The sequence below is a fragment of the Bos indicus x Bos taurus genome, chromosome 23 (genome assembly GCF_003369695.1).
Source record: "Bos indicus x Bos taurus breed Angus x Brahman F1 hybrid chromosome 23, Bos_hybrid_MaternalHap_v2.0, whole genome shotgun sequence".
Classification (NCBI taxonomy): Eukaryota; Metazoa; Chordata; class Mammalia; order Artiodactyla; family Bovidae; genus Bos; species Bos indicus x Bos taurus.
In genome coordinates this window covers 28391719-28417582 of record NC_040098.1, presented here as the reverse complement: position 1 = coordinate 28417582, position 25864 = coordinate 28391719, and the positions used below count along the sequence as shown (strand labels likewise).

At 45.7% G+C, this 25864-nt stretch overlaps 1 protein-coding gene, 1 long non-coding RNA gene, 2 other non-coding genes and 1 pseudogene across 4 annotated transcripts; 4 read left to right on the top strand and 1 right to left on the bottom strand.

Moving 5' to 3' along the window:
• Window positions 1-13: 13 nt before the first annotated feature.
• Window positions 14-3866, top strand: LOC113881444 (annotated as a pseudogene).
• Window positions 3867-5069: 1203 nt separating this feature from the next.
• Window positions 5070-7688, top strand: LOC113881400. Its single transcript, XR_003508018.1, has 5 exons — window positions 5070-5211; window positions 5394-5432; window positions 5661-5700; window positions 6160-6363; window positions 6703-7688. It is a non-coding gene; the product is annotated as an uncharacterized LOC113881400 (long non-coding RNA).
• On the top strand, window positions 5487-5549 carry LOC113882329. The gene has a single exon (XR_003508342.1). It is a non-coding gene; the product is annotated as a small nucleolar RNA SNORD48 (small nucleolar RNA).
• Window positions 5991-6057, top strand: LOC113882328. The gene has a single exon (XR_003508341.1). It is a non-coding gene; the product is annotated as a small nucleolar RNA SNORD52 (small nucleolar RNA).
• A 13994-nt stretch (window positions 7689-21682) lies between the features above and the next one.
• On the bottom strand, window positions 21683-25776 carry NEU1 (neuraminidase 1). The gene is made up of 6 exons (XM_027524835.1): window positions 25385-25776; window positions 24762-24954; window positions 23801-24063; window positions 22931-23113; window positions 22531-22753; window positions 21683-22417 (listed from the first exon to the last, which is right to left on the bottom strand). Exons 1-6 carry the CDS (start codon window positions 25541-25543, stop codon window positions 22191-22193), a joined length of 1248 nt encoding a protein of 415 aa, XP_027380636.1. The 5' UTR covers window positions 25544-25776; the 3' UTR covers window positions 21683-22190.
• Between the last annotated feature and the right edge of the window lie 88 nt (window positions 25777-25864).

Here is a 25864-nt window from a genome sequence, read left to right as displayed (position 1 = left end):
TATGTTAGGCGCCATGGCTATAGCTATACTTTGTTGTGACTTTATTGTAGGTGGTAAATTATGTCCATAACAGAAAACAAATTCCAGGTGCCCCTTTTGATTTTGGTGAGGTTTGTTTTAGGGAAAAGTAGGGATGGGATTTGCAAAGGGTTTTGGGGAGGAGAAATGAGTGTGGGTTTAAAGGCAGTGTTGAGAGAGGTTTATGTTTCCTTCCTCTCTTGTACTCATTTTGTGCAGAGCTGTTCATATTTAATCTGTGAGTCTTCCAGTCTTAAGTATAAATAAATTTAAGGGTGGACAAAAGAGTAAAAATGAGGTGCAGTTTAAAACTCCCTTTTATAAGTCCCACCTGGGTGATCTAGTGTAAATTATTTAGCCTCTTAGTTTTGGTTGTTTCCTTTGAAAATAAAGCATTTGTCTGAATTGCCTCACTTCCAAAGTTCTAGATCATCACGAGCAGAAATGTGCTATAGGCAAGCATTGGCTTCAGCTGTGGTCTTTGAAGCTGGAGTTTTCCAAGTGAGGGTTTTAGGGAAGTGAGAAACTGAGTTTGGGGGCAAGGCAATAAAGAAGGATGCCAGGCACTGTACCTGGATCTTTGAGTCACCCCAGTAAGCCTCAGTAATTCTCATCACACCATTCTCTACCCTAGGTATTCTGAAGCTTTTTTCAGAGGTTAGCATACGGAGGTGGTCACTTAAGCTATCCAGGGCAAAACTAGGGAGAAACAAGTGATTTCGGGGCCAGGGTGTTTTTCCACTCTGTCTGAACACGGGTTGGTGTTGTATGGTTCCTGTCTGGCTTCAAGTGGTGATTTTACTCCAGTTTTAGGTAAAAGAGTCTGCCTTCAATGCAGGAGACCTGGGTTCGATCCCTGGGTCTGGAAGATCCCCTGGAGAAGGGAATGACAACCCACTTTAGTATTCTTGCCTGGAGAATTCACTGGAATGAGAAGCCTGGCGGGCTACAGTCCATGGAGTCACAAAGAGTCAGACAGGACTGAGTGACTAACACTTTTTCACTGACAGTAGCCTTTTTTGTGCTTTTCACAGACAATCTGTAAACAAGAGAAACTGAATAACACATTTAATTATGAAAAAAAGGGAATAAAAGCTGTGCAGAGTAGAGCTTGGGAAATGGGTGTTCCTCCCACACAAGCCCTTCCCTAGGGGCTGCTTCTCACTGGAGCAGTTTAAAAGTCCTCACTTTGTTGCATTAGTCATATCCAGACTCTCTTGCTGCCCTGACTGTAGCTCAACAGGCTCCTCTTCCATTGGATTTTTTGGGCAAGAATACTGGAGTGGGTTGCCATTTCCTTCTCCAGGGGATCTTTTCCAACTCGGAGATCCAACCTGCATCTCCTGCATTGGTGGGTGGGTTCTTTACCACTGAGCCATCTGCGAAGCAACACTTTCTTTAGCCTGATTAGAATCTCAGCCTCTTTCCTTCCAAAAACTGAGCCTGCGAATACCAACTCCAGAATCACGCAACTTAGTTTCATGTTGTGTATTTTCCAATAAATCATCCTCCTCTGGGAAACCAAAACATTTTAGGAATGACAAAGTATGGGAAGCCCTTGTTAACGAAAAGATTGTAAAGGTAAAAAAAAAAAAAAGTATAGTTCTGGTTCCTGGGCCAATTCTCAAAGGCTGGTCTTACTAACAAGATATATGAACTATAATATGATGTTGTATGCTCTGAGCATAACTTCATAATATGTGCAGTTTAACTGCTGCAGCAGCAGAAATTGGGGGCTTGCTTAAGTTTTTAAAAACCTGACAGATAATAGAATAAATCTTTAAATGTAAACCCCCATCTTATTTTTGGCTGCTCAGAGGGGCATGCAGGATCTTAGTTCCCTGACCAGGGATTAAACCCTCACCCCATGCAGTGGAAGCATTGGGAGTCTTAACCACTGAACTGCCAGGAAAGTCCCTCAAATCTTTCAACTTCAAATCGTTGGAGTTAGGGTTTGCCAATGTAGTGCTGCAGCTCTTTACCTAGTTTTTAATAAGTGACTTTCCATAGCTGTTACGTTCCATGGCACCTCACTCCAGTACTCTTGCCTGGAAAATCCCAGGGACGGAGGAGCCTGGTGGGCTGCAGTCCATGGGGTCTCGAAGAATCAGACGTGACTGAGCGACTTCCCTTTCACTTTTCACTTTGATGCATTGGAGAAGGAAATGGCAACCCACTCCAGTGTTCTTGCCTGGAGAATCCCAGGGATGGGGGAGCCTGGTGGGCTGCCGTCTGTGTGGTTTCACAGAGTTGGACATGACTGAAGTGACTTAGCAACAACAAGAAGCAACAAATGTAGTGGTATATTGAGACTATTTGGGAGGCTAAAGAAATACTCACACCCCCCCCCACCCTGGCTGTCCCCACAAAAGTCAGTCTTGGGAAGTAGGCCAAGGCATTGCATAGAATTAAAGCCACCACGATGTTTCAGCCAAAGTTGAGAAAAACCACTGTACCAGAGGCTATTCCTGATTATTTTTTAGAGGTATGGGGACAAGAGAGAGGGAGGAGAGGAAGGTGTTAGTGCTTCCAGGAGCAGCAGCTGGTGGCAAGGGATTTTCTGCTGTGAATCAAAGCTGGAAAGGCCTTAAAGTGTTGATTCACTGGCAGCAGTAGTAATGCTAAACTTTAGGGAAATTGCCACCAACAGCTTAATAGGCCAAAAAAGAGAATTCCTGAAGCTGGGTCAATTAATTTCATGAGTCCTCACTAGGGAAATGGCTCATTAGAAAGCAACATCAGGGCGTCATTTCCTGGCCCTCCAGCGGTTAGGACTCAGTGCTTTCATTGCCAGGGCCTGGGTTCGATCCCTGGTGGAAGTAAAATCCCACAAGCAGTGAGGCTTAGCCAAAGTAATTAACACAGAACTTACAAAAAAAAGATATGAGCCATGGAGGAGTTCGCTTGCTTAGGAGCCTTGCCCATGGAGAATTGTGGATGATTGCGGTGGAACCTTCATTATGGGTGTTAGCTGCGATACAGTCTTCCAGGCCATGAAGGGTTTCTGCAATGACCCTGTAGAAATTCAGCGCTGATTGAGAGGCAGTGTCAATGCTGTTAAAGAACAAAGCCCCTCAGACTGGAGGTAGCTTCGCGCTGTGTGGGCAGGAGTGGGGAGGCTGTTTTCCACCATCCACGGGTCTGGTGTGGCTGCGGGGCAAGGAAGATTTCTGGTACTCTATTACCAGTGAAGCACTGACAGGTCTGTGCTAGCTGCCCACAGTGGCTCATTGGTGATGGTGGGCTCAGCAATGCTTGGGGGGCGGTGGGCATTCTGTTGGCCCTCATCCAGCGTGTTGGCGTCCTCCACACTCACTACACTATCCAGCACTTCCTCAGTGCACTCCCCTTATTGGAGAACCCCAACAAGCTGCCCCCAAAGGAGGGTACCAAGGCCCGAGGCTACCCCAGCTATCAGCAATATCACTAAGAAAGTGCCTCCGTGGGCGGTCCTCCTTGGTTCCCTCTGGAATGATCTATGTGGAAGCAAGAGCTGGCTCCCAGTTGGCCCATGGGACCCGCCAGAGAGGGCCCTTAACTGGTTCCCTTATCCCAGGTTGGGGGTGGGGGACCCCAGCTGCCCTGATGGATTGGTCCCTTCTCTCTCAGGGCACCCCAGCCCTAGCTCATATGTAACACACTCTCACCCCAGTCCCTTCGAATGGGGCTCTGATGAGTATTTAAAGCCCATTTTGAAATGCCTGTGTGTGGTACTCCTTGAGCCATCCATAGGTGGAGCCACTTCCTAGGACAAGGGGCAGAGGCCTCTCTGGGGACACATGAGCTGAAGGATTTGGAGTCGCACAGAGAGGTCTCTAATAATGGTTTGTGGGATGAAAAAAAAAAAATGAAGAGGGAAATGGGGAGTAACTGTTCACAAGTACAGAGTTTCAGTTGTGCAAGAGGGAAAAGTGGACGCAGCCACCCCCTGCCCTACAACGGTGTACCCCTTGTAGAATAAGGTTGGGGAAACACAGGATACCAGCCCCAGATAGCTGAGGAATTACTTAAGCCCAGACTTTTGCATCTTCCCATACACAGAAAAAGAGTAAATCCATTGACTTGAGATGTCTGATTTTCTTTAATTAACTTTTAATTTTTTAAAGCTGACTACACAGTCTTTGTTGCAAAAACCCTATATAGCCTGGCTTCTCCATTTCCTCTTCGGAGCTGAGAGGCTGCAACCCGGGCTAAAGTCTTCAGTTTTGTGCGTGTGTGTGTGTGTGTTTTAACATTTAATTGGAAGATAATTGTTTTACAATGTTGTGTTGATTTCTGCAGTACAACGTGAGCCGTAAGTATACATATATCCCCCTCTTCTTGAACCTCTCTCCCACCCCCATACTCTCATCCCACCCCTCCAGGTCGTCACGGAGCACCAGGTTGAGCTCCCTGGGTTACAGGGCAACTTCCCACTAGCTGTCTATTTCACACAAGACAGCATAGGTATTTCAAGGTCCTCAGTTTTGCCTGCAGAATAAAACAGAATTCTCCACTTTCAGGTTGTGCTGCCCCACCCACCCAGCCGCCCCCCTCCCCCGCAGTAGACAAAATTATACCTTAATAAAGCTGTTTATTAAAAAAGGACAAGAAATAATGTGCCTGACAGGTCTGTGGGCTGGAAGGGGGGGGGGGGTGCGAATTCAGATTTCGCTGGCTAGACACAGCGGGATGACAGTCCCTTGGAACGACCCCAATGCCTTGGTGGGACACGTGAGAACTAAAGACAAGACTTCGGGTTACACAAGCTGGGACTAGACCTCCAGAGAGGCCATCCAGGAAGTGTGCGCCCACCGGGCAGCGCTGGGGACTTTCTCCGGCCGGGCCAGTCAGGTCACCTGTCCTTTGTATTTAAAAATTCACAAAACGTCTCCGAATCTTTACCCAGAAGAATGTGAAACATTCTCTCGTGCCTCTCTTTCACATTGCTTTAGTCTTGTATGGACGAGTGTTGAGGGACATTCTGCGGGTCGAGACAGGCATCTCAGAAGACAGCTATGCCCGTCAGGCCCCGAAGCCGCGCCGCCGTAAATAAATAGCCCTGGCACCGCCCCTGCAGTTCTCTTTGTTCAGCGAACACGCGCAGAGTGAAAATGGTTCTTCGGCGGTTCCCCAGTTGTCTGCTGCGGAACCTTCGCCAAACCAGGGGGAGGCTACAGCCTGCGCCGTCTTTGCACAGCTACCGGCGTGCAGGTACCTCGGGAACCCGTTGAGTGGGGGAACCGCAGTCTCGGGCTGAGCGGGATGAATTATTAATACAGACTAGAGTTTCTGATGTCTCTGTGACGCCACTGCTTGGAACTGACCCAGCCCAGGGCACGGGGGACTCGTCTGGAGTCGCCCAGGTCTCTGCTGACTAATTGCTTTCTTTCCAGGCTCCTGATTCTCGAAGGAGGGTCCGAGGCACCACGAGGGTGAGTGGATTGTGCGAGCTGGAGTGGCTGGCGGTTTCACTGGGGGAGGATGGGGGTGATGATGACTCCAGGTGATTCTGAGTGTCTCGCTGACGCCATCACCGCAGCGCGCTGACCACCTCCACCCCCGCCCCCCCGACCCGGGCTGGGATCTTTGGTATTTCGGCGCGGGGAGAAGTTCAAGAACTGTTCTTGATCTCGTATTTGTGTGTCTCATTTCTCCATTAGGAGTTAAAACGTCCACCGGTGTGTTATTCTTAAAAGAAGGGTAAGTGTTAGCTATGCTGCCGTCTCTTCACAGGTTATCTTTTTTAACTCTTCAAACTTTTTTTCTCAGCCTTGCTAAACCTGCTTCGTCCACCCCTTTTCCTAGTATGTTACCCTACATACGGTGCTTTCTTGATGGAGGTATTTTCTGCAGTTCTAAATTTGTTTTCTCCTTTTCCCTCCTGAACTTTCCATCGCTAAACTCTTAATTTGATAAATCCTTAAGTTGGGGCTATCATCTCTGAATGTTCTAGATTCTAATGCTTTCCTTGATCCAGATCTCCCTAAATTGGGAATGATGATTTCTCAGACTAGAGTCTCTGATACTGGTCTTGATGTCAAAATTGATTTCTGACTCATTTAGGGAACTGGATACTTGGATATTTGAGAAGGGCTGGTGGGAAGGCTGTAACTCCGCTTGTTTTTCTCATTGGTTGTCCTCCTTTCATCTTTTTTCTAGCCTGAGAGCTTTGGAAGCCCAGCCAGGGCAGTACTCCTTCACAGAGATTCCAGGCTAGCCTGGTGACTGAAGGCCTAAGGTTTAGAATTCTCTTGGAGAAGCACTTTTGGGGTGGCTGGGATGTCCAGGTGATGGTTCCTGCCACTTCAGCAACAGGCTGGGACAAGAAGTGGAGAGCAACATGCCTTCTACCTGGGTACTGTGGTAAGTCTCTTCCTTGTTTTTCTCCCAGCTCCAGAGTGGTGATGATGAACTGGTTGGACTTCTCTGAGGATCTTTGAAACCACCTGATCCGCTCGTGCTTCTTTCCTTCTTGTGTGGCAGTTTTCTTTAAAAAATAAAATTGGTATATAGTTACATTAGTTTCAGATACATGCTGTAATAATTGGATATCTATATATACTAGAAAGCGATTACTGCCGCAAGTCCTTTTTGGCTAATCACCGTTCTCTGTTAGTTACCAGTCTGTCCCTGTATCTATAACAGATGGATGCTCTAAGGCCAGCTACTTGCATGTTTTTAATATGTATTTCTTTTATGAAGTTTTAGGATTTTGCTGATGCAGAGGATGTCCTACCTGGTGTTGGTCAGATCCTTGGAACTTCACATGTTTCCTGCATGAACCTGTGTGAGCAGCTGTCAAACTCCGGTGGAGAGGGGATGGGCTGATTAGAAGTTTGGGGACCAAAATCAATTAGGTGATCTTTATTAGAAAGATTGCAATAAAATGTTTTAAAGCAAATAAAAATAGGTGGGTCTGAGCAAAAACAAGAGGGTACAGAAAGGTTTAGGGATGTGAAAGTGAATGAGCATCAGTTGACATCTAGCTGTATGTACCTCTTTCCAGCTACATTACAAAAAACTAAAATTAGGTTTGTCATATATTGACACCAGTGTTGAGGATTTCTAAATGGAGTACCATAATATTTTTAATATTTGAGGTTTTAATTATACTATTAACACAATCATCGAGTTTTCTTTTTGATGAATTGGTGAAAACATAGGTTGTCTGGGTATATTCTTAGAAGAAGAATAATCCTGGTGGTTGTCAGGAGCTGGGAATGAGGAAGTGAAGAAGTATTTAATGGGTATTGTTTCACTTTTACAAGGTGAAAGAGCTCATGGGGATGGATGGTGGTGATAATTGCTCAGTGTTATGAACATAGTTATTACCACTGAACTGTATGCCTAGAAGTGATAAAGATTTGGGGCAGGATAAATTGGAAGATTGGAATTGATACATACACACCACTAAGTATAAAATAGATAACTAATAAAGACCTGTATAGCACAGGAAATTCAGTGCTCCGTAATAGTCTATAAGAGAAGAGGATCCCAAAGTGTATGTATAACTGATTCAGTTTACTGTATACTTGAAACTAACACATTGTAAATCAACTATACCCCAATAAATTTTTTTAATGGTAAAAACATGCTAATTTTATGTGTATTTCACCACAGTTTAAAAAATTGGAGAAAAAGTACCCTTTGCTCCTTTCTGTCACTGTCATAAAGGTGATTCCCCACTAGCATGTATAGAGTATGCTGTGCTAAAGCTGTATTGTACATTTGTTTGGTAGGGGGCATTTGACTTTCTCTCAAGCTATAAACCTTGGGCTTCCCTGGTGGCTCAGATGGTAAATCCTCTGTCTGCAATGCAGGAGACCCGGGTTCGATCCCTGGGTTGGGAAGATCTGGAGAAGGAAATGGCAGCCCACTCCAGTATTCTTGCCTGGAAAATCCCATTGATCACGGAGCCTGGTAGGCTACCGTCCATGGGGTCGCAAAGAGTCAGACATGACTGAGCGACTTCACTTTCTTTCACTTTCAAGCTATAAACCAGTCTGATTCCCTGTACCCATTTGAAGTTGTGTTCCAAAATACTTCTCCAAAAGTAGAATTTCAGAGTTAAAGGATCTGGGCTTTTAAAAGTAATAGTGTATGTTCCATAAAGTTGTCCTACTTTATTTTTTAATGTTAGTTTACTTAGTTGGCTGTGCCAGGTCTTAGTTGAAGCATCCAGGGTCTTTAGTTGTGGCATGTGGGATCTAGTTCCCTGACCACAGGGATTGAACCTGTGTCCCCAGCATTAAGGGTGTGGAGTCTTAGCCACTGGACCACTAGGGGAGCCTCGTCCCAGTTTATACTCCAAATGACAGTCTCCTTCAGACTGCCTATTTGTCTATGTCTACCATCACTGTTCTAGCTGGAGTGTACCAATTTCTGTATCTAATAAGTCATTTTTTAAAAATTGCACATCTTTTGCATTTATTTTTCTGTGGAACATTTACAGCTTGGTCACCACTCAGCAAAGATTTTTTTCCAACTTCTATTTAAGTCAATTTTGCCAGTTTTTTTTTCCTCCTTGAAATTGCCTTGTTAGGTACTCCTACAGGGCAAGGTCACTTGCTCCCATTGTTATTCTCTGACCTTGGGTTCTTTAATCTTCAGTCCAGTCTACCCAAGCCCATGTCCATTGAGTCAGTGATGCCATCCAACCATCTCATCCTCTGTCATCCCCTTCTCCTTCCCTCAACCTTTCCCAGCATCAGGGTCTTTTCAAATGAGTCAGTTCTTCCCATCAGGTGACCAAAGTATTGGAGTTTCAGCTTCAACATCAGTCCATCCAATGAACACCCAGGACTGATCTTTAGGATGGACTGGTTGTATCTCCTTGCAGTCCAAGGGACTCTCGGGAGTCTTCTCCAACACCACAGTTCAAAAGCATCAATTCTTTGGTGCTCAGCTTTCTTCATAGTCCAACTTTCACATCCATACATGACCACTGGAAAAACCATAGCCTTGACTAGACAAACCTTTGTTGGCAAAATAATGTCTCTGCTTTTTAATATGCTGTCTAGGTTGGTTATAACTTTCTTTTCAAGGAGTAAGTGTCTTTCAATTTCATGAAGTCAGCCACTGTTTCCCCATCTATTTGCCATGAAGTGATGGGACCTGATGCCATGATCTTAGTTTTCTGAATGTTGAGTTTTAAGCCAACTTTTTCATTCTCCTCTTTCACTTTTATCAAGAGGCTTTTTAGTTCCTCTTCACTTTCTGCCATAAGGGTGGTGTCATCGGCATATCTGAGGTTATTGATATTTCTCCTGGCAATCTTGATTCCAGCTTGTGCTTCCTCCAGCCCAGCGTTTCTCATGATGTACTCTGCATATAAGTTAAATAAACAGGGTGACAATATACAGCCTTGATGTATTCCTTTTCCTATTTGGAACCAGTCTGTTGTTCCATGTTCAGTTCTCACTGTTGCTTCCTGACCTGCATACAGGTTTCTTAAAAGGCAGGTCAGGTGGTCTATTTGCTTAAGGTCACAGATAGGTATTGTGGTAGGAGATAGATGGGCACCTGGGCTGGACAGCTGGTGTTTGTCAAGTGGAGTAAAATTGAAGCTTTGTTCTCACCCAGACACTCCAAGGACAAAGCTAGTGGCAGAAGCTGAGCTGAGTTCTGCTAAAATAAAGACCGTTCGCAGGAAGTTTCCCTGGGGGTCAAAAAAGGAGGGGGATGCTGCCCCATGATAAGCTCGGATATCCCTCCACAGGCGTCTGCGGTGGACTCCACCTTGGCAAAAAGTTGCACACATCTTGGGGAGGGTCTTAGGGACTGGTCTGGTGTGAAAAAAGATAATTGGACAAGTGTAAACAGAGACCCAGATCTGTCCTATATGTGTATTTAATTTTTACTGCACTCCTCAGACCGGATACTCATCTGTCTTTCTGCCTTAAAAGTGAAAATGTTCCTGAGTTGTGTCTGACTTTTCGACTCCATAGACTAGCCCGCTAGGTTCCTCTCTCCATGGAATTCTCTAGGCAAGAATACTGGAGTGAGTAGCCATTCCCTTCTCCAGGGGATCTTCCCAACCCAGGGATTGAATCTCTCCCATTATGGGCAGATTCTTTCCAGTCTCCAGGGAAACCCTGCTTTCTGCTTCACTTCAATCTTAAATAAACTGTTTTTCTCTGTGTGCTCTCTCACGTGTGCTGTGTACCTACTAAAAATGAGGTGTGTTCTTTTCAACGCAGAATTTCCACTTCTGGTAACACACCCTAAACACAGTCATACAGATTAATGTACATGAATCCTTGATGTTACTGATTGTAATGGGGGAGAAAAAAGAGGCTCAAGTGTTCTCCAGTAGGAAAATGGTATATTTACAATATACCATGTGTTACATGCAGAGGTAATATGCCTAACATACCAGTGTGGATTAATCTCACAATATGAAGGAAAAAAGCAAATCACAAAAAAATAGTATGTAATGTGAAAACATCACTAAATAACATTGTCTAAAGGTCCTACTGTGTACCACAGGAACTATATTCAATATTCTGTGATAAGTCTAATGAGAAAGAATATGAAAAGGAATGTGTGTGTGTTTATATATATATATATACTACATATGTATGTATAACTGAATTATTTCACTGTATAGCAGAAATTAACATTGTAAATAAATTTAAAATATATGCATTGTTTGGAGTTAAGTGTCACAGTAAAACAGAGAAGGCAATGGCACCCCACTCCAGTACTCTTGCCTGGAAAATCCCATGGACAGAGGAGCCTTATAGGCTGCAGTCCATGGGGTCGCTAGGAGTCGGACACGACTGAGCGACTTCCCTTTCACTTTTGACTTTCATGCATTGGAGAAGGAAATGGCAACCCACTCCAGTGTTCTTGCCTGGAGAATCCCAGGGACGGGGGAGCCTGGTGGGCTGCCGTCTATGGGGTCGCACAGAGTCAGACACGACTGAAGTGACTTAGCATAGCATAGCATAGCATAGCATCACAGTAAAAAAATGCATAGGATTGTTAAATGCTAAATTCAAGGTGGGGTGAGTATGGAGAGATGTATTCAAGGAAGTATATGGAGGGTCTATGGGAGCTTGTTGTGCAATTCATATTTTTGTATGTCCGAACTACTTAATAACTTAAATGTGGTTTGGAACCTGTGAATCTCAGAGGGCTGAACACAGGCAAAAGCTTAAGTCAGCCCCAGGGATGCCTCCAGACAGGGAGCTCCCTTGGAAGACAACTGTTAGCAAGATGAGCCAAAATAAAAAACATCCTCAGGAGAACAAAGCAGCAGGTGACTTTACAACCAAGAAACTCAGATGGGGAGCATGCTTGGAGACTGCTGCTGCTGCTAAGTCGATTCAGTTGTGTCCGACTCTGTGCGACCCCATAGACGGCAACCCACCAGGCTCCCCCGTCCCTAGGATTCTCCAGGCAAGAACACTGGAGTGGGTTGCCATTTCCTTCTCCAATGCATGAAAGTGAAAGTGAAGTCACTCACTCGTGTCCTACTCTTTGCAACCCCATGGACTGCAGCCTACCAGGCTCCTCCGCCCATGGGATTTTCCAGGCAAGAGTACTGGAGTGGGGTGCCATTGCCTTCTCCAAAACCTAGCCAGGCCTAATTCCATGGCCCCAGCCCTTGTCCTCGGCAATGGTTCACACCCTGAAGTGTGGGTTCTCTCTGGATCCTAACAAATCCACCTCTTATTGCTTTGTCTCTCAATGAATTTTTGCAATGAGACATCGGAGCCTGAGTTTCATTAGTTTTGGCTGGGCTTGAGTCGCGGGAGAGAGCCGAAGGACAGGAGGAAAAAGCAGTGGGGAAAATGTGCCAAGGAATCCCCTTCATAGCCCGCCGGAAAATTTGCTAAATATCTGACCGGTGCTCACAGTTTCATTGGTCTGATCCTTGGCACAGAGAAGAGAAAGGACAGAAGAACCCCCACCGGCTTGTGTAACAGCTACTGGGGCTCCGCAGATAGTGCCTTTGGGACATGCTGAGGAGTAGCCTCTCCAGAGTCCCTCACTTGTGCCCACTGCCGCCCGCCTGTTCGAGGGAGGTTCAAGGAAACAAGAAACGAGAGATTGTAAAGGTCCCTCCAGCCATAGGAGCGAGGACCTCTTACCTTAACTGGAGATCTTCTGGAATCTGAGACTAAAGTTGTTCAAAGAGATAAAGAGGCTAATTCAGTCCACTGGTAGAGAATTAGTAACCTGGAAGAATCATCCATAATGTGGAGTAGAGAAAACAGAAATGAGTAACATGAAAAGGAATTGATAGGAAAGATGAAATGAGCCACTCCAGCATTTGGCATTGTTTGCTTAGAGCTGCTCTCACCTTGCTGGTTTGTTTTAATGCTCCAGTGAGAACAATTGCAGACACAGTGGCTAGTTCTGTCCAGTGGCATCTGTGGGCATGTGGCTTTCAGCAGCTCAGGGCCATCTGTTTCTTTCTTTCTTTTTTAATTTATTTAGTTAATTTATTTGGCTGCACCGGGTCTTAGTCACCGCATGTGGGATCTAGTTCCCTGACTAGGGAACTAGTCTTAGCCACTAGATCACCAGGGAAGTCCCTGTTACTTTGTTTATTGTACTTTGACCATTAACGTCATAATTTCCCAAAACAGTCTTCTGATTGTGTTATTTCCCAAAGAATAGGGACAAAGAGATTATCCTAAGGGTTAAAGTACCTGCTGACTCTTAAAAGTGTTAAATTTTATTGGCCCCTGTCAGATGACTCTCAGGTGAGAATAGGTCATATTTCAAGACTGTTTATTGCCTGTCATTAAACCATTAACTTCTAAATATAGTGAGGATAGAGATGTCAGCCAGTTATCAAACAGTTATGTGCTGATAAATAACCACAGAGGGAGCTGTCTTTAAAAGGCCATGCAACAATGTCGGGTACCACCCGGGATCTGGAGTCTCCCATTTCCCAGCAGCATGCAGGGAGAGGCTGAGCTCCACACTGGGTTGATTGCTTCTATAGTTGCTTTTTCTTTTTTTTTTAATGTTTGGCTGCATTATGTCTTAGTTGAGACATGTGGGATCTTCACTGTGGCACTCGGGCTTAGGTGCCCCGTAGCATGTGAGATCTTAGTTCCTGCCCAGACCAGGGATCGAACCTACAACCTCTGCACTGCAAGGCGGACTCTTAACTACTGGACCACCAGGGAAGTCCTGATTTCTTCTAAAGGAAGCTGAGCAACTGTTATAACCTCCTTTTAAAAGAGGCTGATTGCTTCTTACATTTCTTTTATTAGGAAACTTTTAAAACAGTAGGAAGAATATAAATACCCATATACCCACCACCTAATCCAGTACTGCAACATTTTCCCACATATGAAAATATGGCAAATGGAAAAAAAAAATATATATATTAAATTATATATGTGTGTATACATATACACACACATATAAAATATATATATTTAGCAGGTGCATTTCAATGTGAATTATAGAGATCAAGGCATTTTATGCTTAATATTTCAGCATGCATACCCAAAATCTAAGGACATTTGCATGCAATATGATTATGCCTGAGAAAATTAATAATTCCTAATATTACTTAATGGGCTTCTCAGATGGCTCAGTGGTAAAGAATCCACCTGTCAATGCATGAGACCCAGGTTTGATCCCTGGGTCGGGAAGATCCTCTGGAGAAGGAAATGGCAACCCACTCTAGTATTCTTGCCTGGGCAATCTTATGGACAGAGGAGCCTGTCGGGCTACAGTACATGGGGTCTCAAAAGGGTCAGACATGACTTAGCAACTAAACAACAATATTACTTAATACTTAATAAATATTCAAAATTTTCAACTGTTCCCCAAAATTCTTTTATGGTAATTGTTCTTTCAAGGGCCAGTATTCTTGAATCAAGGATCAAGCACTTTATTTTACTGTTAGATCTTGTTAGTCTCTTTATTCTAGAACAGTCCCCTTCTTTCTGTGACAATGATCCTTTGAAGAGACTTGGGCAGTTGTTTTGTAGGATACTCCACATGTTGGTTTCATCAAACTGTACTCTCATGGTGTTTTTAACTTGTTCCTCAAGGTTCTGCTTTTTCTTTAACCTAGCAATTACTCTTAAAGGCCTAATTAGATTCCTTTTTTTTTTTTTTTTGGCTGCATTGAGCAGCTTTGTGGGATCTTATTAATAGTACCCCAACCAGGGATTGAACCACTGGACCACCAGGGAATTCCCTTAAAGGCCTAATTAGATTCTGATTACATGGTTTGGGCAAGAATACTTCATGAATGACACCGGGTATTAGTTTCCTACGGTGCTATAACAAATTACTACAAACTTGATGGTTTAAAAAAAAAAGATATGTCGTCCTTCACAATTCTGGGAGCCAGAAGTTCAAAACAAAAAAATCAAGGTGTCCACAAGGCCTGGCCCACTCCAGAGACATGAGGGAAAAATCTGTTCCTCCAGCTTCTGGTGGCTGCTGGCATAACTTGACTTGTGGCCACTGTGGAGTCTCATCCCAAGGTCACAAGCGTGAGGTCTTGCACCAAGGCCATGGAAGTAGAGCCCAGAACCAAGGTCACCTCTGAAACTGACTGAGCCCCTTTGTAACTGTTGTCAAAAGCTTGCTGATCATCATCATCAAGCTTCCTGACCCCAGTTAAGCAAAAATGCCCACCCTGGTAGTCACTCTACAACGCCCTAACCCATTACCTAATGCCACTCTTCCAGCAGAAATTTTGTCTGGAGACTATAAAAATTGGCTACTAACTCATGAAACGGGTTGGCTCTCCCTTGAGCTGGCCCACTGTTTTAACAGCATCCCATTGACTCTCCCTGGTCTGTTAGGAGATTGGCCTGCTGTGCTCTCAGCACTCTCATTATCTCTGCTCTTTGTTCATAATAAACCCACTCCCTTCTGAAATGCTCTGTGTCTGGAAATTCTTTTCCAACTCGCACTTGGACCGCTGTGACAGCCACATCACTCCAGTCTCTGCCTCTGTGTCACACTGCTTCCTGCTCTGTACTTGTGTGTACTGAGTCTTCTTCGGCCTCCCTCTTAGAGTGATAAGTGTGATTGCATTTAGAGCTCTCCCAGACAACCCAGGAAGATCTCCCCATTGCAAGACCCTTGATTTAATCACATCTGCAAAGACCCTCTTTATCCCAATGTAAGATAACCACACGTTCCAGGGATTAAGGCATGAATATCTTTTGTTGTTGTTTAGTCAATTCAGTCGTGTCAGACTCCTTGTGACCCCATGGACTGCAGCACACCAGGCTTCCCTGTCCTTCAGGAATATCTTTCAGGCAATCATTTTTTTCAGTCTACCAAAAAGTTCTATGTACTTCACAGGGCTTTGTGTCAGGGGGATCATAATGTCTACTTGTTCCATTATTCTTGACCTTAGTTTGATCACCCGGTTAAAGTAGCAACCCCTAGGATCTCTTCCTTGTAGAAGTACTTTTTGCCCTTTTGAGTGGCAAGATGGTTTATTTCTTTGGCAGTGTTACCAAACCATGTTTGTCTGCCTGATGCACAGCAAGCCAAATGCTAGGTTTGCAGCAGAGGGCTTATTCATAAAGCAGCCAACCAAGGGATGAGAGGACAAGCCTCAAATTTAATTCCCAAAAGACAAGGGGCTTGGGATATTCATGGGATAAAGCTGAGGTGTGGTGAAAGGTAATTGGAGATAAGAAGTGCTGTGATCAACATTCTGCATGGGAACAACTAAGCTACAGGCCTCTTATTGGGACCTGTGTTTAGAAAATGACTGCAAGCTCTGAGAATGAAGCTTTTGTCCCTCTGATGTCAAAATGTCATCCAGCAGACACTCGTGCACGTCCAGATGGAGAGTCTTAACTGGCTCTAGCTCAAACCAGACACAGCCAGCTCCAAGTCTCAAAAAACAACTTGGGCAAACATTGTTTGGGCTATGTGGTGTTTGGAGGACAGGCAAGTTTCTGTAAAAACAAAGTGAGCTTGGTCAGTGAAGGCAGGTTACTATTATTACTTATTAATGGCTAACTGCTGACTACCCTTGGTTTCAGCACCATGTGAATGAATATCCAACCTCCATCACACTTAACCTAATGATTTTGGCATCCACTGATGATCTTTGCCTGTGTAGGGGAGGGGAAAGTTTTCCTTGACCTTCTTAGGGTCCCAGGCTCCTTCTGAAAAATCAACCTGACAAAGACAGATTAACAGGAGAAAAGTATACATATTTAAGTTTTACATAACACAAGCCTTCATAAAAAAAATGAAATCCCAAAGACATGGCAAAACATACTTGCTTATATGTTAGGTTGAATGAAAGAGGCAATTGTGGGAAAGTGTCTAAACTACGTGGGGAGGCTAAAGGAAGATAAGGATTATTTTAACAAGTTCTGTTTTTGTTGCAGAATCTTCCTTCCCTAACTGGGAACTTAACCCAGGTCATGGCAGTGAAAGCACTGAGTCTTCACCACTGGGCCTCTCGGAAATTCCCAACAAGTTTTGTTTCTACAGAATTCTCTTGGTCTCAGCTTTTTGTTCTCCTGGTTCAGGGAATTCAGTTCAGTTCAGTCACTCAGTTGTGTCTGACTCTGTGACCCCATGGACTGCAGTTTGCCAGGCTTCCCTGTCCATCACCAGCTCCCGCAGCTTGCTCAAACTCATGTCCATCGAGTTGGTGATGCCATTCAACCATCTCATCCTCTATCATCCCCTTTTCTTCCTGCCTTCAATCTTTCCCAGCATCAGGGTCTTTTCCAGTGAGTCAGTTCTTTGCATCATGTGGCCAAAGTATTGGAGCTTTAGCTTCAGTATCAATCCTTCCAATGAATATTCAGGACTGATTTCCTTTAGGATTGACTGGTTGGATCTCCTTGCAGTCCAAGGGACTCTCAAGAGTCTTCTCCAACACCACAGTTCAAAAGCATCAATTCTTCGGCACTCAGCTTTCTTTATAGCCCAACTCTCACATCCACACGTGACTACTGGAAAAACCCTAGCTTTGACTAGACAGACCTTTGTTGGCCAAGTAATGTCTCTGCTTTTTAATATGCTGTCTAGGTTCAGGGAGGGCGCCTTTCAAATGGGAACTGTCATTCAAGTTTGCAAAATGATGATTTTCCAGTTTGGCTACTTTTTCTATACTTATTTTTATATTCTCCTATAAAATAAATAATCTCTCATCAACTGGTACTTTAACCTGAATTACTTGTTCCTGCAAAGGTAAGGGAAATGATTCATTCTTTTCCTCTGTTTATAGTATCATGTAAGAGGTTGGTATTAAAGTGTAAAAGGATCCTCCAGTGGTGGTAAATGAATTTCCCCTCTTTTTTGTATACACAGGTCCAGGAAATTTTCCTTTGGTTCCTTATGACCATATCAAATGCCTCATTGAGACTCAGACATCCTGAGACACTGGCCTCCCCTTGATCTCTCCTTTTAGAGCCATGAGCAAGGAACTGCCACTGGGGTTGGCACGACATCCTCAGTGAACCCGTGTTAGTTATTGTCTACCGGGCTTCTACCTCCAACGGCGAGGGCACTTGAACGGCTTGAGGAATTCCAAAATAACAAAAGCAAGCTTGGTGAAGGTTGAACAACATTCCTTAAATTGGTTGATAGGAACATCACCAAGTTAGCTGGGCTTGATACTGAAGCACAAAGGTGATTGCACATCTTCACTCTTCCCTCCAACCTCCCCTCTCTCGATACACATTGGGTTGGGTCATTCACTATGGGCACCACCTTTCTGGTTGTATTTTTACCGAATTACCCAGAGGTCATTTATTTATCTTTTTCCTTCTGTTTATTTATCTTTTCATTTCCTTCTATGTAGTTTTTGTGGGTATGCTAAGTTGCTTCAGTAGTGTCTGACTCTTTGTGACCCGGTGGACTACAGTCTGTCAGGCTCCTCTGTCCATGGGGATTCTCCAGGCAGAAATTCTGGAGTGGGTTGCCACGCCCTCCTCCAGGAGATCTTCCCAACCTAGGGATGAAACCCATGTCTCTTGTCCCCTGCACTTAGAGACAGGTTCTTACGCCACCATTTAGTTTAAAAATATTTATTTACTTGGGTGAAGCATTCGAGATCTTTAGTTGCTGCATGTGAACTCGGTGTCATGTGGGATCTAGTTCTCTGACCCGGGATTGAACCCGGCCCTCCTGCTTTGGGCGAGTGGAGTCTTAGCCACCGGACCACCAGGGAAGTCCAGTTATTTCTGATAAGTATCTATTTCTCCATCTGTGTCAGAAAAGCAGGGCGGATCCTCTGCCCCCAGTCAGGCCGCCTGTGTTTTCCTCTTCATATTTCTTCTCTCCGACATCCCCATGTCCCCCCCCCGTAGGCCCGCAGACTCCGCCTCTGTATGTATGTCCTGTGTGGTAACAACGTGGTTTACTGGCCCAGGTAAAGTACTATGAACACATCAGTTTACTTTGAGAACTGGCAACGAAAGGGGAGAAAGGAGGCATTTATCCTGCCTTTCCCATATGAACCATGCTTCAGGGTAACCCAACAACCTTGATGAGGAACACTTCTTTTTCATTAAAGCATTCCAGTTAATAAGTGAAGAGAAAATAATATAATTCAAAAGCCAGTATTTCATAACCCCTCATGAAATAACTGATTCAGGCAAAACTCATCTGTGTACGTAACTGTCAGTTAGAAGGTTGATGGGGAAACCTTACACAGCAGAGTTAATGGCCATCTGAACACACCACTTACCCTCAGCTTTACTCAAGAGAGGGACAAGCAAGCAGGACTTGCTTCCTGAGGGAGCACAACAGGAAACACACGGCACCTGAGAAGGAATCTTGTCCTACGCTCCTCCTCACCCGGAGGAATCCAAATCTAATTAAACCTTCAGGTTTGGTAAGTGGAAACACAGGGGATGGAGGAAAAAGTTAAATGACACTCCATTCTACAGGACATTCTACAGGACAAAATGAACCTCCTTCTGTGTAGATGGTATCCAAAAAAATAAGAGAGAGAGAGAGAAAAGAGAGGAGAGGTGAACTACTGTAGATTAAAAAGATTGAAGAAATATCAAATGCAACGAGTAGATTTTCTTGAGATCCTGGTTTGAACAAATCAACTAAAATAAGACATCTGAGGAAATTTGAATAACCAACTTGGGTTTTAGAGTATATCACAGTTATTGTGAATGTTTTGGGTGTGCAAAAGCATTCAGTTCAGTCGCTCAGTCATGTCCGACCCCTTGCGACCCCATGGACTGTAGCATACCAGGCTTCCCTGTCCATCACCAACTCCGCAGCTTGCTCAAACTCATGTCCATCGAGTCGGTGATGCCGTCCAACCATCTCATACTCTGTTGTCCCCCTGCCTTCAGTCTTTTCCAGCATCAGGGTCTTTTCAAATGAGTCAGTTCTTCACATCAGACAGATTTCTTTTAGGATTGACTGGTTTGATCTCCTTGCAGTCCAAGAGACTCTCAAGAGTCTTCTCCAACACCGCAGTTCAAAAGCATCAACTCTTCAGCACTCAGCTTTCTTCATAATCCAACTCTCACATCCATACATGACTACTGGAAAAACCCTAGCTTTGACTAGACGGACCTTTGTTGGCAAAGCAATGTCTCTGCTTTTTAATATGCTGTCTAGGTTGGTTATAGCTTTTCTTCCAAGGAGCAAGTGACTTTTAATTTCATGACTGCAGTCACCATCTGCAGTGATTTTGGAGCCCAGAAAAATAAAGTCAGCCACTGTTTCCATTGTTTCCCCATCTATTTGCCATAAAGTGATGGGACCGGATGCCATGCTCTTAGTTTTCTGAATGTTGAGTTTTAAGCCAACTTTTTCACTCTCCTCTTTCACTTTCATCAAGAAACTCTTTAGTTCTTCTTCGCTTTCTGCCATAAGGGTGGGGTCATTTTTGTATCTGAGGTTATTGATATTTCTCCCGGCAATCTTGATTCCACCTTGTGCTTCATCCAGCCTGGCATTTCGAATGATGTACTCTGCATATAAGTTAAATAAGCAGGGTGGCAATATACAACCTTGACGTACTCCTTTCCCTATTTGGAACCAGTCTGTTGTTCCATGTCCAGTTCTAACTGTTGCTTCTTGACCTGCATACAAATTTCTCAGGAGGCAGGTCAGGTGGTCTGGTATTCCCATCTCTTTAAGAATTTTCCAGTTTGTTGTGATCCACCTAGTCAAAGGCTTTGGTGTAGTCAATGAAGCAGATGTTTTTCTGGAACTCTCTTGCTCTTTCGATGATCCAACGGGTGTTGGCAATTTAATCTCTGGTTCCTCTCTGCCTTTTCTAAATCCAGCTTGAACATCTGGAAGATCACAGTTCACGTACTGTTGAAGCCTGGCTTGGAGAATTTTGAGCATTACTTTACTAGCATGTGAAATGAGTGCAATTGTGTGGTAGTTTGAACATTCTTTGGCATTGCCTTTCTTTGGGATTGGAATGAAAACGGACCTTTTCCAGTCCTGTGGCCACTGCAATAGCATTATGGTTATGTAATAAAATGTAATAAAAAAAAGAATGAGATGCATACTTAAGAATGTAGGGGTGAAATGTCATGAGGTCTGGGATTTGTTTTAAAATACTTCAACAAAGAAAATAGACAAAAGGATCAGATGATGCAACGTGGTAACATCTTGATTAACTGCTGAAACTGGATGTTGTGGTACTTGAGGTTCACTAAGCTATTTTCTCTAATTTTGTATTTTTGAAAATGTCTATAAAATGAAAAATCAAGTATTACATTGTTGACCACAAACTCTGGATAGAACATAACAAAATTACACCTTGTCTTTACACCCAGTAGGATATATTCTACTTCTTCTGTCAGATAGAATAAATTATTCTAACATTTTCTTATAAATGCAGTTGAAAGTAAAAGATATCTCTAACTGCAAATGAATGCGGCCCTCATCTCTTTATGATAAAGACATAAAGAATGTCTTGAGGACTTTCCTGATGGTGCAGTGGATAAGATCCCACCTGACAATGCAGGGTACACAGGTCTGATCCCTGGTCCAGGAAGATTCCACATGCTGAGGAGCAACCAAGCGGTGTGCCATAACTACGGAGCCTGAACTCTAGAGCCAGAGAGCCGCAACTACTGAAGCCCGAGTGCCTAGAGCCTGTCCTCCACAAGAGAAGCCACCACAATGAGAAGCCTGAGCACCACTAGGAAGAGTAAGTTCCACTCACCGCAACTAAAGAAAAGCCCACACAGCCACGACGACCCAGCACAGCCAAAAAAAAAAAAAAGTCCTGAACATTTCTACCATCTTATCCAGGCATTGCATTTTCTTTCCATACAGAGGAAAGCTGTGGCTGTCCCACTCAGCTGCAGGCTCTTTTCACAGCATCTGCTCTAGGACGAAATGCTATTTTCACATGTAATTGCCACAGTGCTTATTTCTCTGCCAGGCTGGCCTGGGAGAAGCTTCTCACCTGCATTTTACACACCTTCTCCCTGCTTCATGGAGGACAGCTTCTCATCCCACCTTAGAATTACAATGCAGCTGGTTTTTAATTACGAGGTTCCTCCTCCTGCTCCTCATTACACCTGTGCAGAGCGAACTTCTTCTGTGATAAGAAAGAGTACGAAGTCAAAAAGGAGGATTTGCCTTGCCAGAGTCACAGATTTTCACAGTCAATAAGCACACTAGCTTCCTTACCCAAGTTCATGCCCCATCCCACACATGTGCACGGGGAAAACAGATACGAAGACGCGCAATGACAGAAACAGAGAGACACTGCAAATATTCATTCTCCTTCATTAAAATGTTAAGTTACAAACATTTTGATTCATAAATAATCAAAGTGCATGGTGCCCCTCATCCTCTCTTGAAGCCAAATGTCCTGCCCTCCTAGCGCTTTCATCAACCCTCTCCAAAACCAGTATTTTACCCCAAAGAGGTAAGTCTTCCCCAGTTCCCTGAGTTCACATTTATTTAATGCTACAGGCCCACCTAGCCCTGCCCAAGAAAAGGACCAGTCATTGTCCCAGGAGGGCAGAAAGGGCAGGGGGTGCACAATGTGGAAGGGAAGCGCTCCCAGGTGCGGGCAGCTCCTCCTGGGTGGGAGAAGCCAGGTTTTTAGTCTTAAAGGAATGATCTCCCTGTCAAAGAGAAGTTGATTTTGCAAAAGGCTAGAGTCGAAAGGAAGGTAGAACTGTCCTCTAGGCTCCTCCAGCAGACCCTCTGCAGACCCACGGTCCTGAGGCTCAGTTCAGGGCCCTCTGCCCCCATGGCAGGTGCACAGTTCACAGTGTTCCGTAGACGCTGACTTTGACCAGAGAGATGCTCTCCATGTACTGGTTCCGGCCTTTCTCATACAGGACGTAGAGCTGTGGGGCCTCATCCTTCCCACCCACATTGCCCTCCAGGGTGGTCAGCGATGAGTAGCCACTGGGCCCCGGCCACAGCTGGACCGTCTCCTTCCTCCAGGAGGTACCATTGCTGAAGCTCCAGCGCAGGGTCAGGTTTACTCCTGGGAACAGCAGCAGAGTCAGGGAGATGAAGGGCTTCCCTCCTGGACAAGGCGGCCTTCTTTCGGTCACAGGGGCTCCCCTGCCCACCCCACACCACCTGGCATATACTCACGGAACTCTGGATGGGCTGGGTTGGAGAAGAAGACAATGCCAGAGCTGGTGGCTACAGCCCCTGCAGCTACCACAGGGTCCACGAGCTCCGTGTCAAAGGTCACATCCCGAGGCCTCAGGGTGTCACATGCGTCGTAGCTGCGGAGGATGATGCGGCAATGGCAGTGGTAGTTGTTTTGGTTCCGCGCGTTGATGACGACTGAGCCATCGGGGAGCTCGTAGGGCTGAGTGGAGGAGAGGGCTTCAGGAAGACCCAGGGCAGGGGCAGGGCCCAGGGCCCCATCCCTGAGGGAGCAAGGCTGGCTGGCACAGAGCTGGGCAGCCAGACCCGGGGTCTGAGTAAAATGGGCCTCTGGAGGGCAGAGCAGGTCGGGCGGGTGGCGAACAGGTGGAATCCTCACCTGGCACTCATCCGGGTTGAAGTCGTTTTCCCGCTTGGGCTGGCCGTAGGGGATGCCGCTGACCCCACCTCCGTAGCGCCAGGAGACGCCGTGATCATCGCTGAGCAGGCAGAAAACCCCATCCCGCTCCAGCGTTCCGTGGCCACACACGATAAGTCGGCCCTTCCGAGGCTCCCGCTGTTTCTGTGGGGAAAGGATCGGGATGCTGCAGACAGAGACACTGAGGAGGCTCAGAGGCAGGGAAGGGGGACCCCTCACCTAAGTTTGAGGATACACCCAGTCCCCTTCCGTTCTGTCCTTGCTGTGGGTCCTGCAAGCCTTGCAAACACCCACTGACTGAATTTAGCTTTTTGGCAGAATAAACTCCTTGGGGGCATACAGGGTATACTCTGGACAGGCTGTGCAAAGGACAAGGAGGCCTAGCCACAGGCATCAGATGGGAGCTTAAACCCAACCTGTGTTCATGCACCAAGCTGTGGCCCATGGCACAGGCTTGTGTTTGCCCAAATGAAGGAGTTTTTCCCCCTAATCTGCATGGGGTTTTCTAATTTTTTTCTAATCTGTACATGGATTCAGTTCAGTTGTTTAGTCATGTCCGACTCTCTGTGAGTCTGTGGACTGCAGCATGCCAGGGTTCATGGATTGTTACATGGTTTGGGGCAGCCCTGTGGACAACCCCCAAATGGAATGCCACTGGCAAAATTCCACCTTCCCTGGGTAGAACGTTCTTCCCAGGATGTCCCTTTCTTCCACGGAATCCCATCTAAGACAGAAAAATCTGACTTCACAGGATCTTGTCTTTGCAAAGGAGTCCGTTATGGGGCAGACTCTCTACAAGGCAGCTCCTTCCACCCATCTCAGGACAGAGACCTGAATGCCAGAGCCCGGTCCTGGGGCAAACATCTCGGTGCCTATATCCAGGGAGAGGTTCCGCGGCGAGCTCCAGGAAACACCATCATCCTTACTCCACACCAGCATGGTAGAGGCCACCTGGCAGCCAGCCTTATGAGCACAGAGGGAGTAGAAAAGGAAGACCACGCCTGTCGTCGTGTCGCTCACCACTGCCCCCAAGTTCAGCCCATCTGGGGTCTCCCCATCATCCACAATGAAAGCTGTCGGAGACCATGTGCTGCCTAAAGAAAAAAAGGAAGAGACCCAGGGTAAGCACTTTGAAGGTGCTCTTTCCACCACTCCCTGCCATTTTCACCTCCTGGCTAGGGACCCAAGGCTTTATGATGGCCCGGAGGCCTACAAGACCTGCCCTTCCTTACCTCTCTGACCTACCTTTGTTCACTCCATCCAGCCACACAAACTCCTCATTCATTGAATATTTCCCTCCCTCCTTGGGGCATCTAAGCTGTTACACTGCTTAGCATGCTCTTTCTCAAGGCTCACTCACCTTCTTTGAGTCTGCTAAAAGATCATGTACTTAACATTGCAGTCAGACTCTAGCACTCTCCTTATCTCTTGCCCTATTTTGTTTTTTTTCCACTGTATTTATTACCTCTTAACACAAAAAATACATTTAGTTATTTATTATGTATATTGTCTGTCTCCCCATTCCCTATCCCATGAAGGCAAGGATTTTTGCTCTGTTTTGTTCATAACTGTATTCACAGAACCTAGAACAATGCCAAGTATATAGTAAGTGTTCAATAAATGTTTGAATGTATGCTCAACTCCTTGGTGATACTAGTTTCCAGATCACTGCCCTGACACCTTCCCTCCTTTAGGTTCTCTCTACTTCTCAGGGATCCAGCAGCCCTAGGCCCCTAAAGGCAGGTCAAGCTCCCCACCCATCCAACCTCTCGTGACCCAGTCATCTTTATACCCTGGTCCATAGACCTCCGCAGAGCTATGAATTTAGCTCCTTTATCCGATGTCGACATTTTTCTGGCCTCAGCAAAGGCAAGGAGAGTGCCCCGAGGAGTGGTGGTGATGAGCGGGATTCGGAAAGTGTCCACGGAGCCGATTTGCTTCCCACTCACCCACAGAAGTTGTTCCATGGTCACAAGTGGATGAACCTAGGAAGAGGAAGGGTCAACAGAACAAAGGTGACTTTGGGTTTTAGAGTGAATGAAGAGAGGCTTGGAGTCAGATTTCTCTGGGAGAGGCTGAGTGATGGGGATCCGGTGTGCGAGCTGGGGTCCCAGAACTAAGGGGAACCCGAGGAGAGTTTAGAGTGAAACTGGTGGCTCAGAGCTAGGAAGGGGCTACGAGGGGAGAATGAGCCCTCAGGGACAGGGAGACCTCAAATGGGGAAGAAGCCTGAAAGAGGAGACTCAGAGGGAAAGAGGACAAGGACCCAGAGAGGGAAAAGGACTAGGAATGGAGGAAACGGGGTCGCAGGGTTCCTTGGAGGAGAAAGCGATCAGCAGCCCCGTCCCGACGGGGACAACCGGGCACAGATAGCCCGCGTGGGTCGGGGACGGAGCTATGCGAATGGGGACCCACCAGACTGAAGTCATCCTTTGCTCCGGCCCCGACTCCTGCAGGAGACATTAGCATGAAGATCGCGGAAAATATCTGAACCCTACAGATTCCCCATAATCGCAGCATTCGCGGTCTCCTGAGTTTGCCCAAGGACACTATACCGGGTCCCTCTTCAGTCATCTCTCCCTCGCGGCGGTCACGACCCTGGCCCCCAGGACTCGGACGCGGGTTGGAATCGATCAACTAACCCCGGCCCTTTAAACGCTCAGATGTATACCCCAAACCCGGCCCACACCCAGCCGCCTAGCCGCGCTTCCGCGACTCTAACTGGTCCTCACAGGACTCTGCACGTGACCTTCAGCGCTTCAGAGCCACTTCTTCCAATTGGCCATCTTTGAAGCCCCGGGGCGCGTGACCCGGGCGGAAACCGTATTGGATGGGGTGAAGAAGGGGGCTGGCATTACTCAGCAGAAACCTTTTGATTGGTCAAGGGATCTAGGT

Coding starts and splice junctions, on each gene's coding strand:
- NEU1 (XM_027524835.1), bottom strand. CDS start 25,543: ATGACTGAAGAGGGACCCGGTATAGTGTCCTTGGGCAAACTCAGGAGA. Junction 24,955..25,384: donor CAAAGGATGACTTCAGTCTG/GTGGGTCCCCAT, acceptor TCCTCTTCCTAG/GTTCATCCACTTGTGACCAT. Junction 22,754..22,930: donor TCAACCCGGATGAGTGCCAG/GTGAGGATTCCA, acceptor TCCTCCACTCAG/CCCTACGAGCTCCCCGATGG.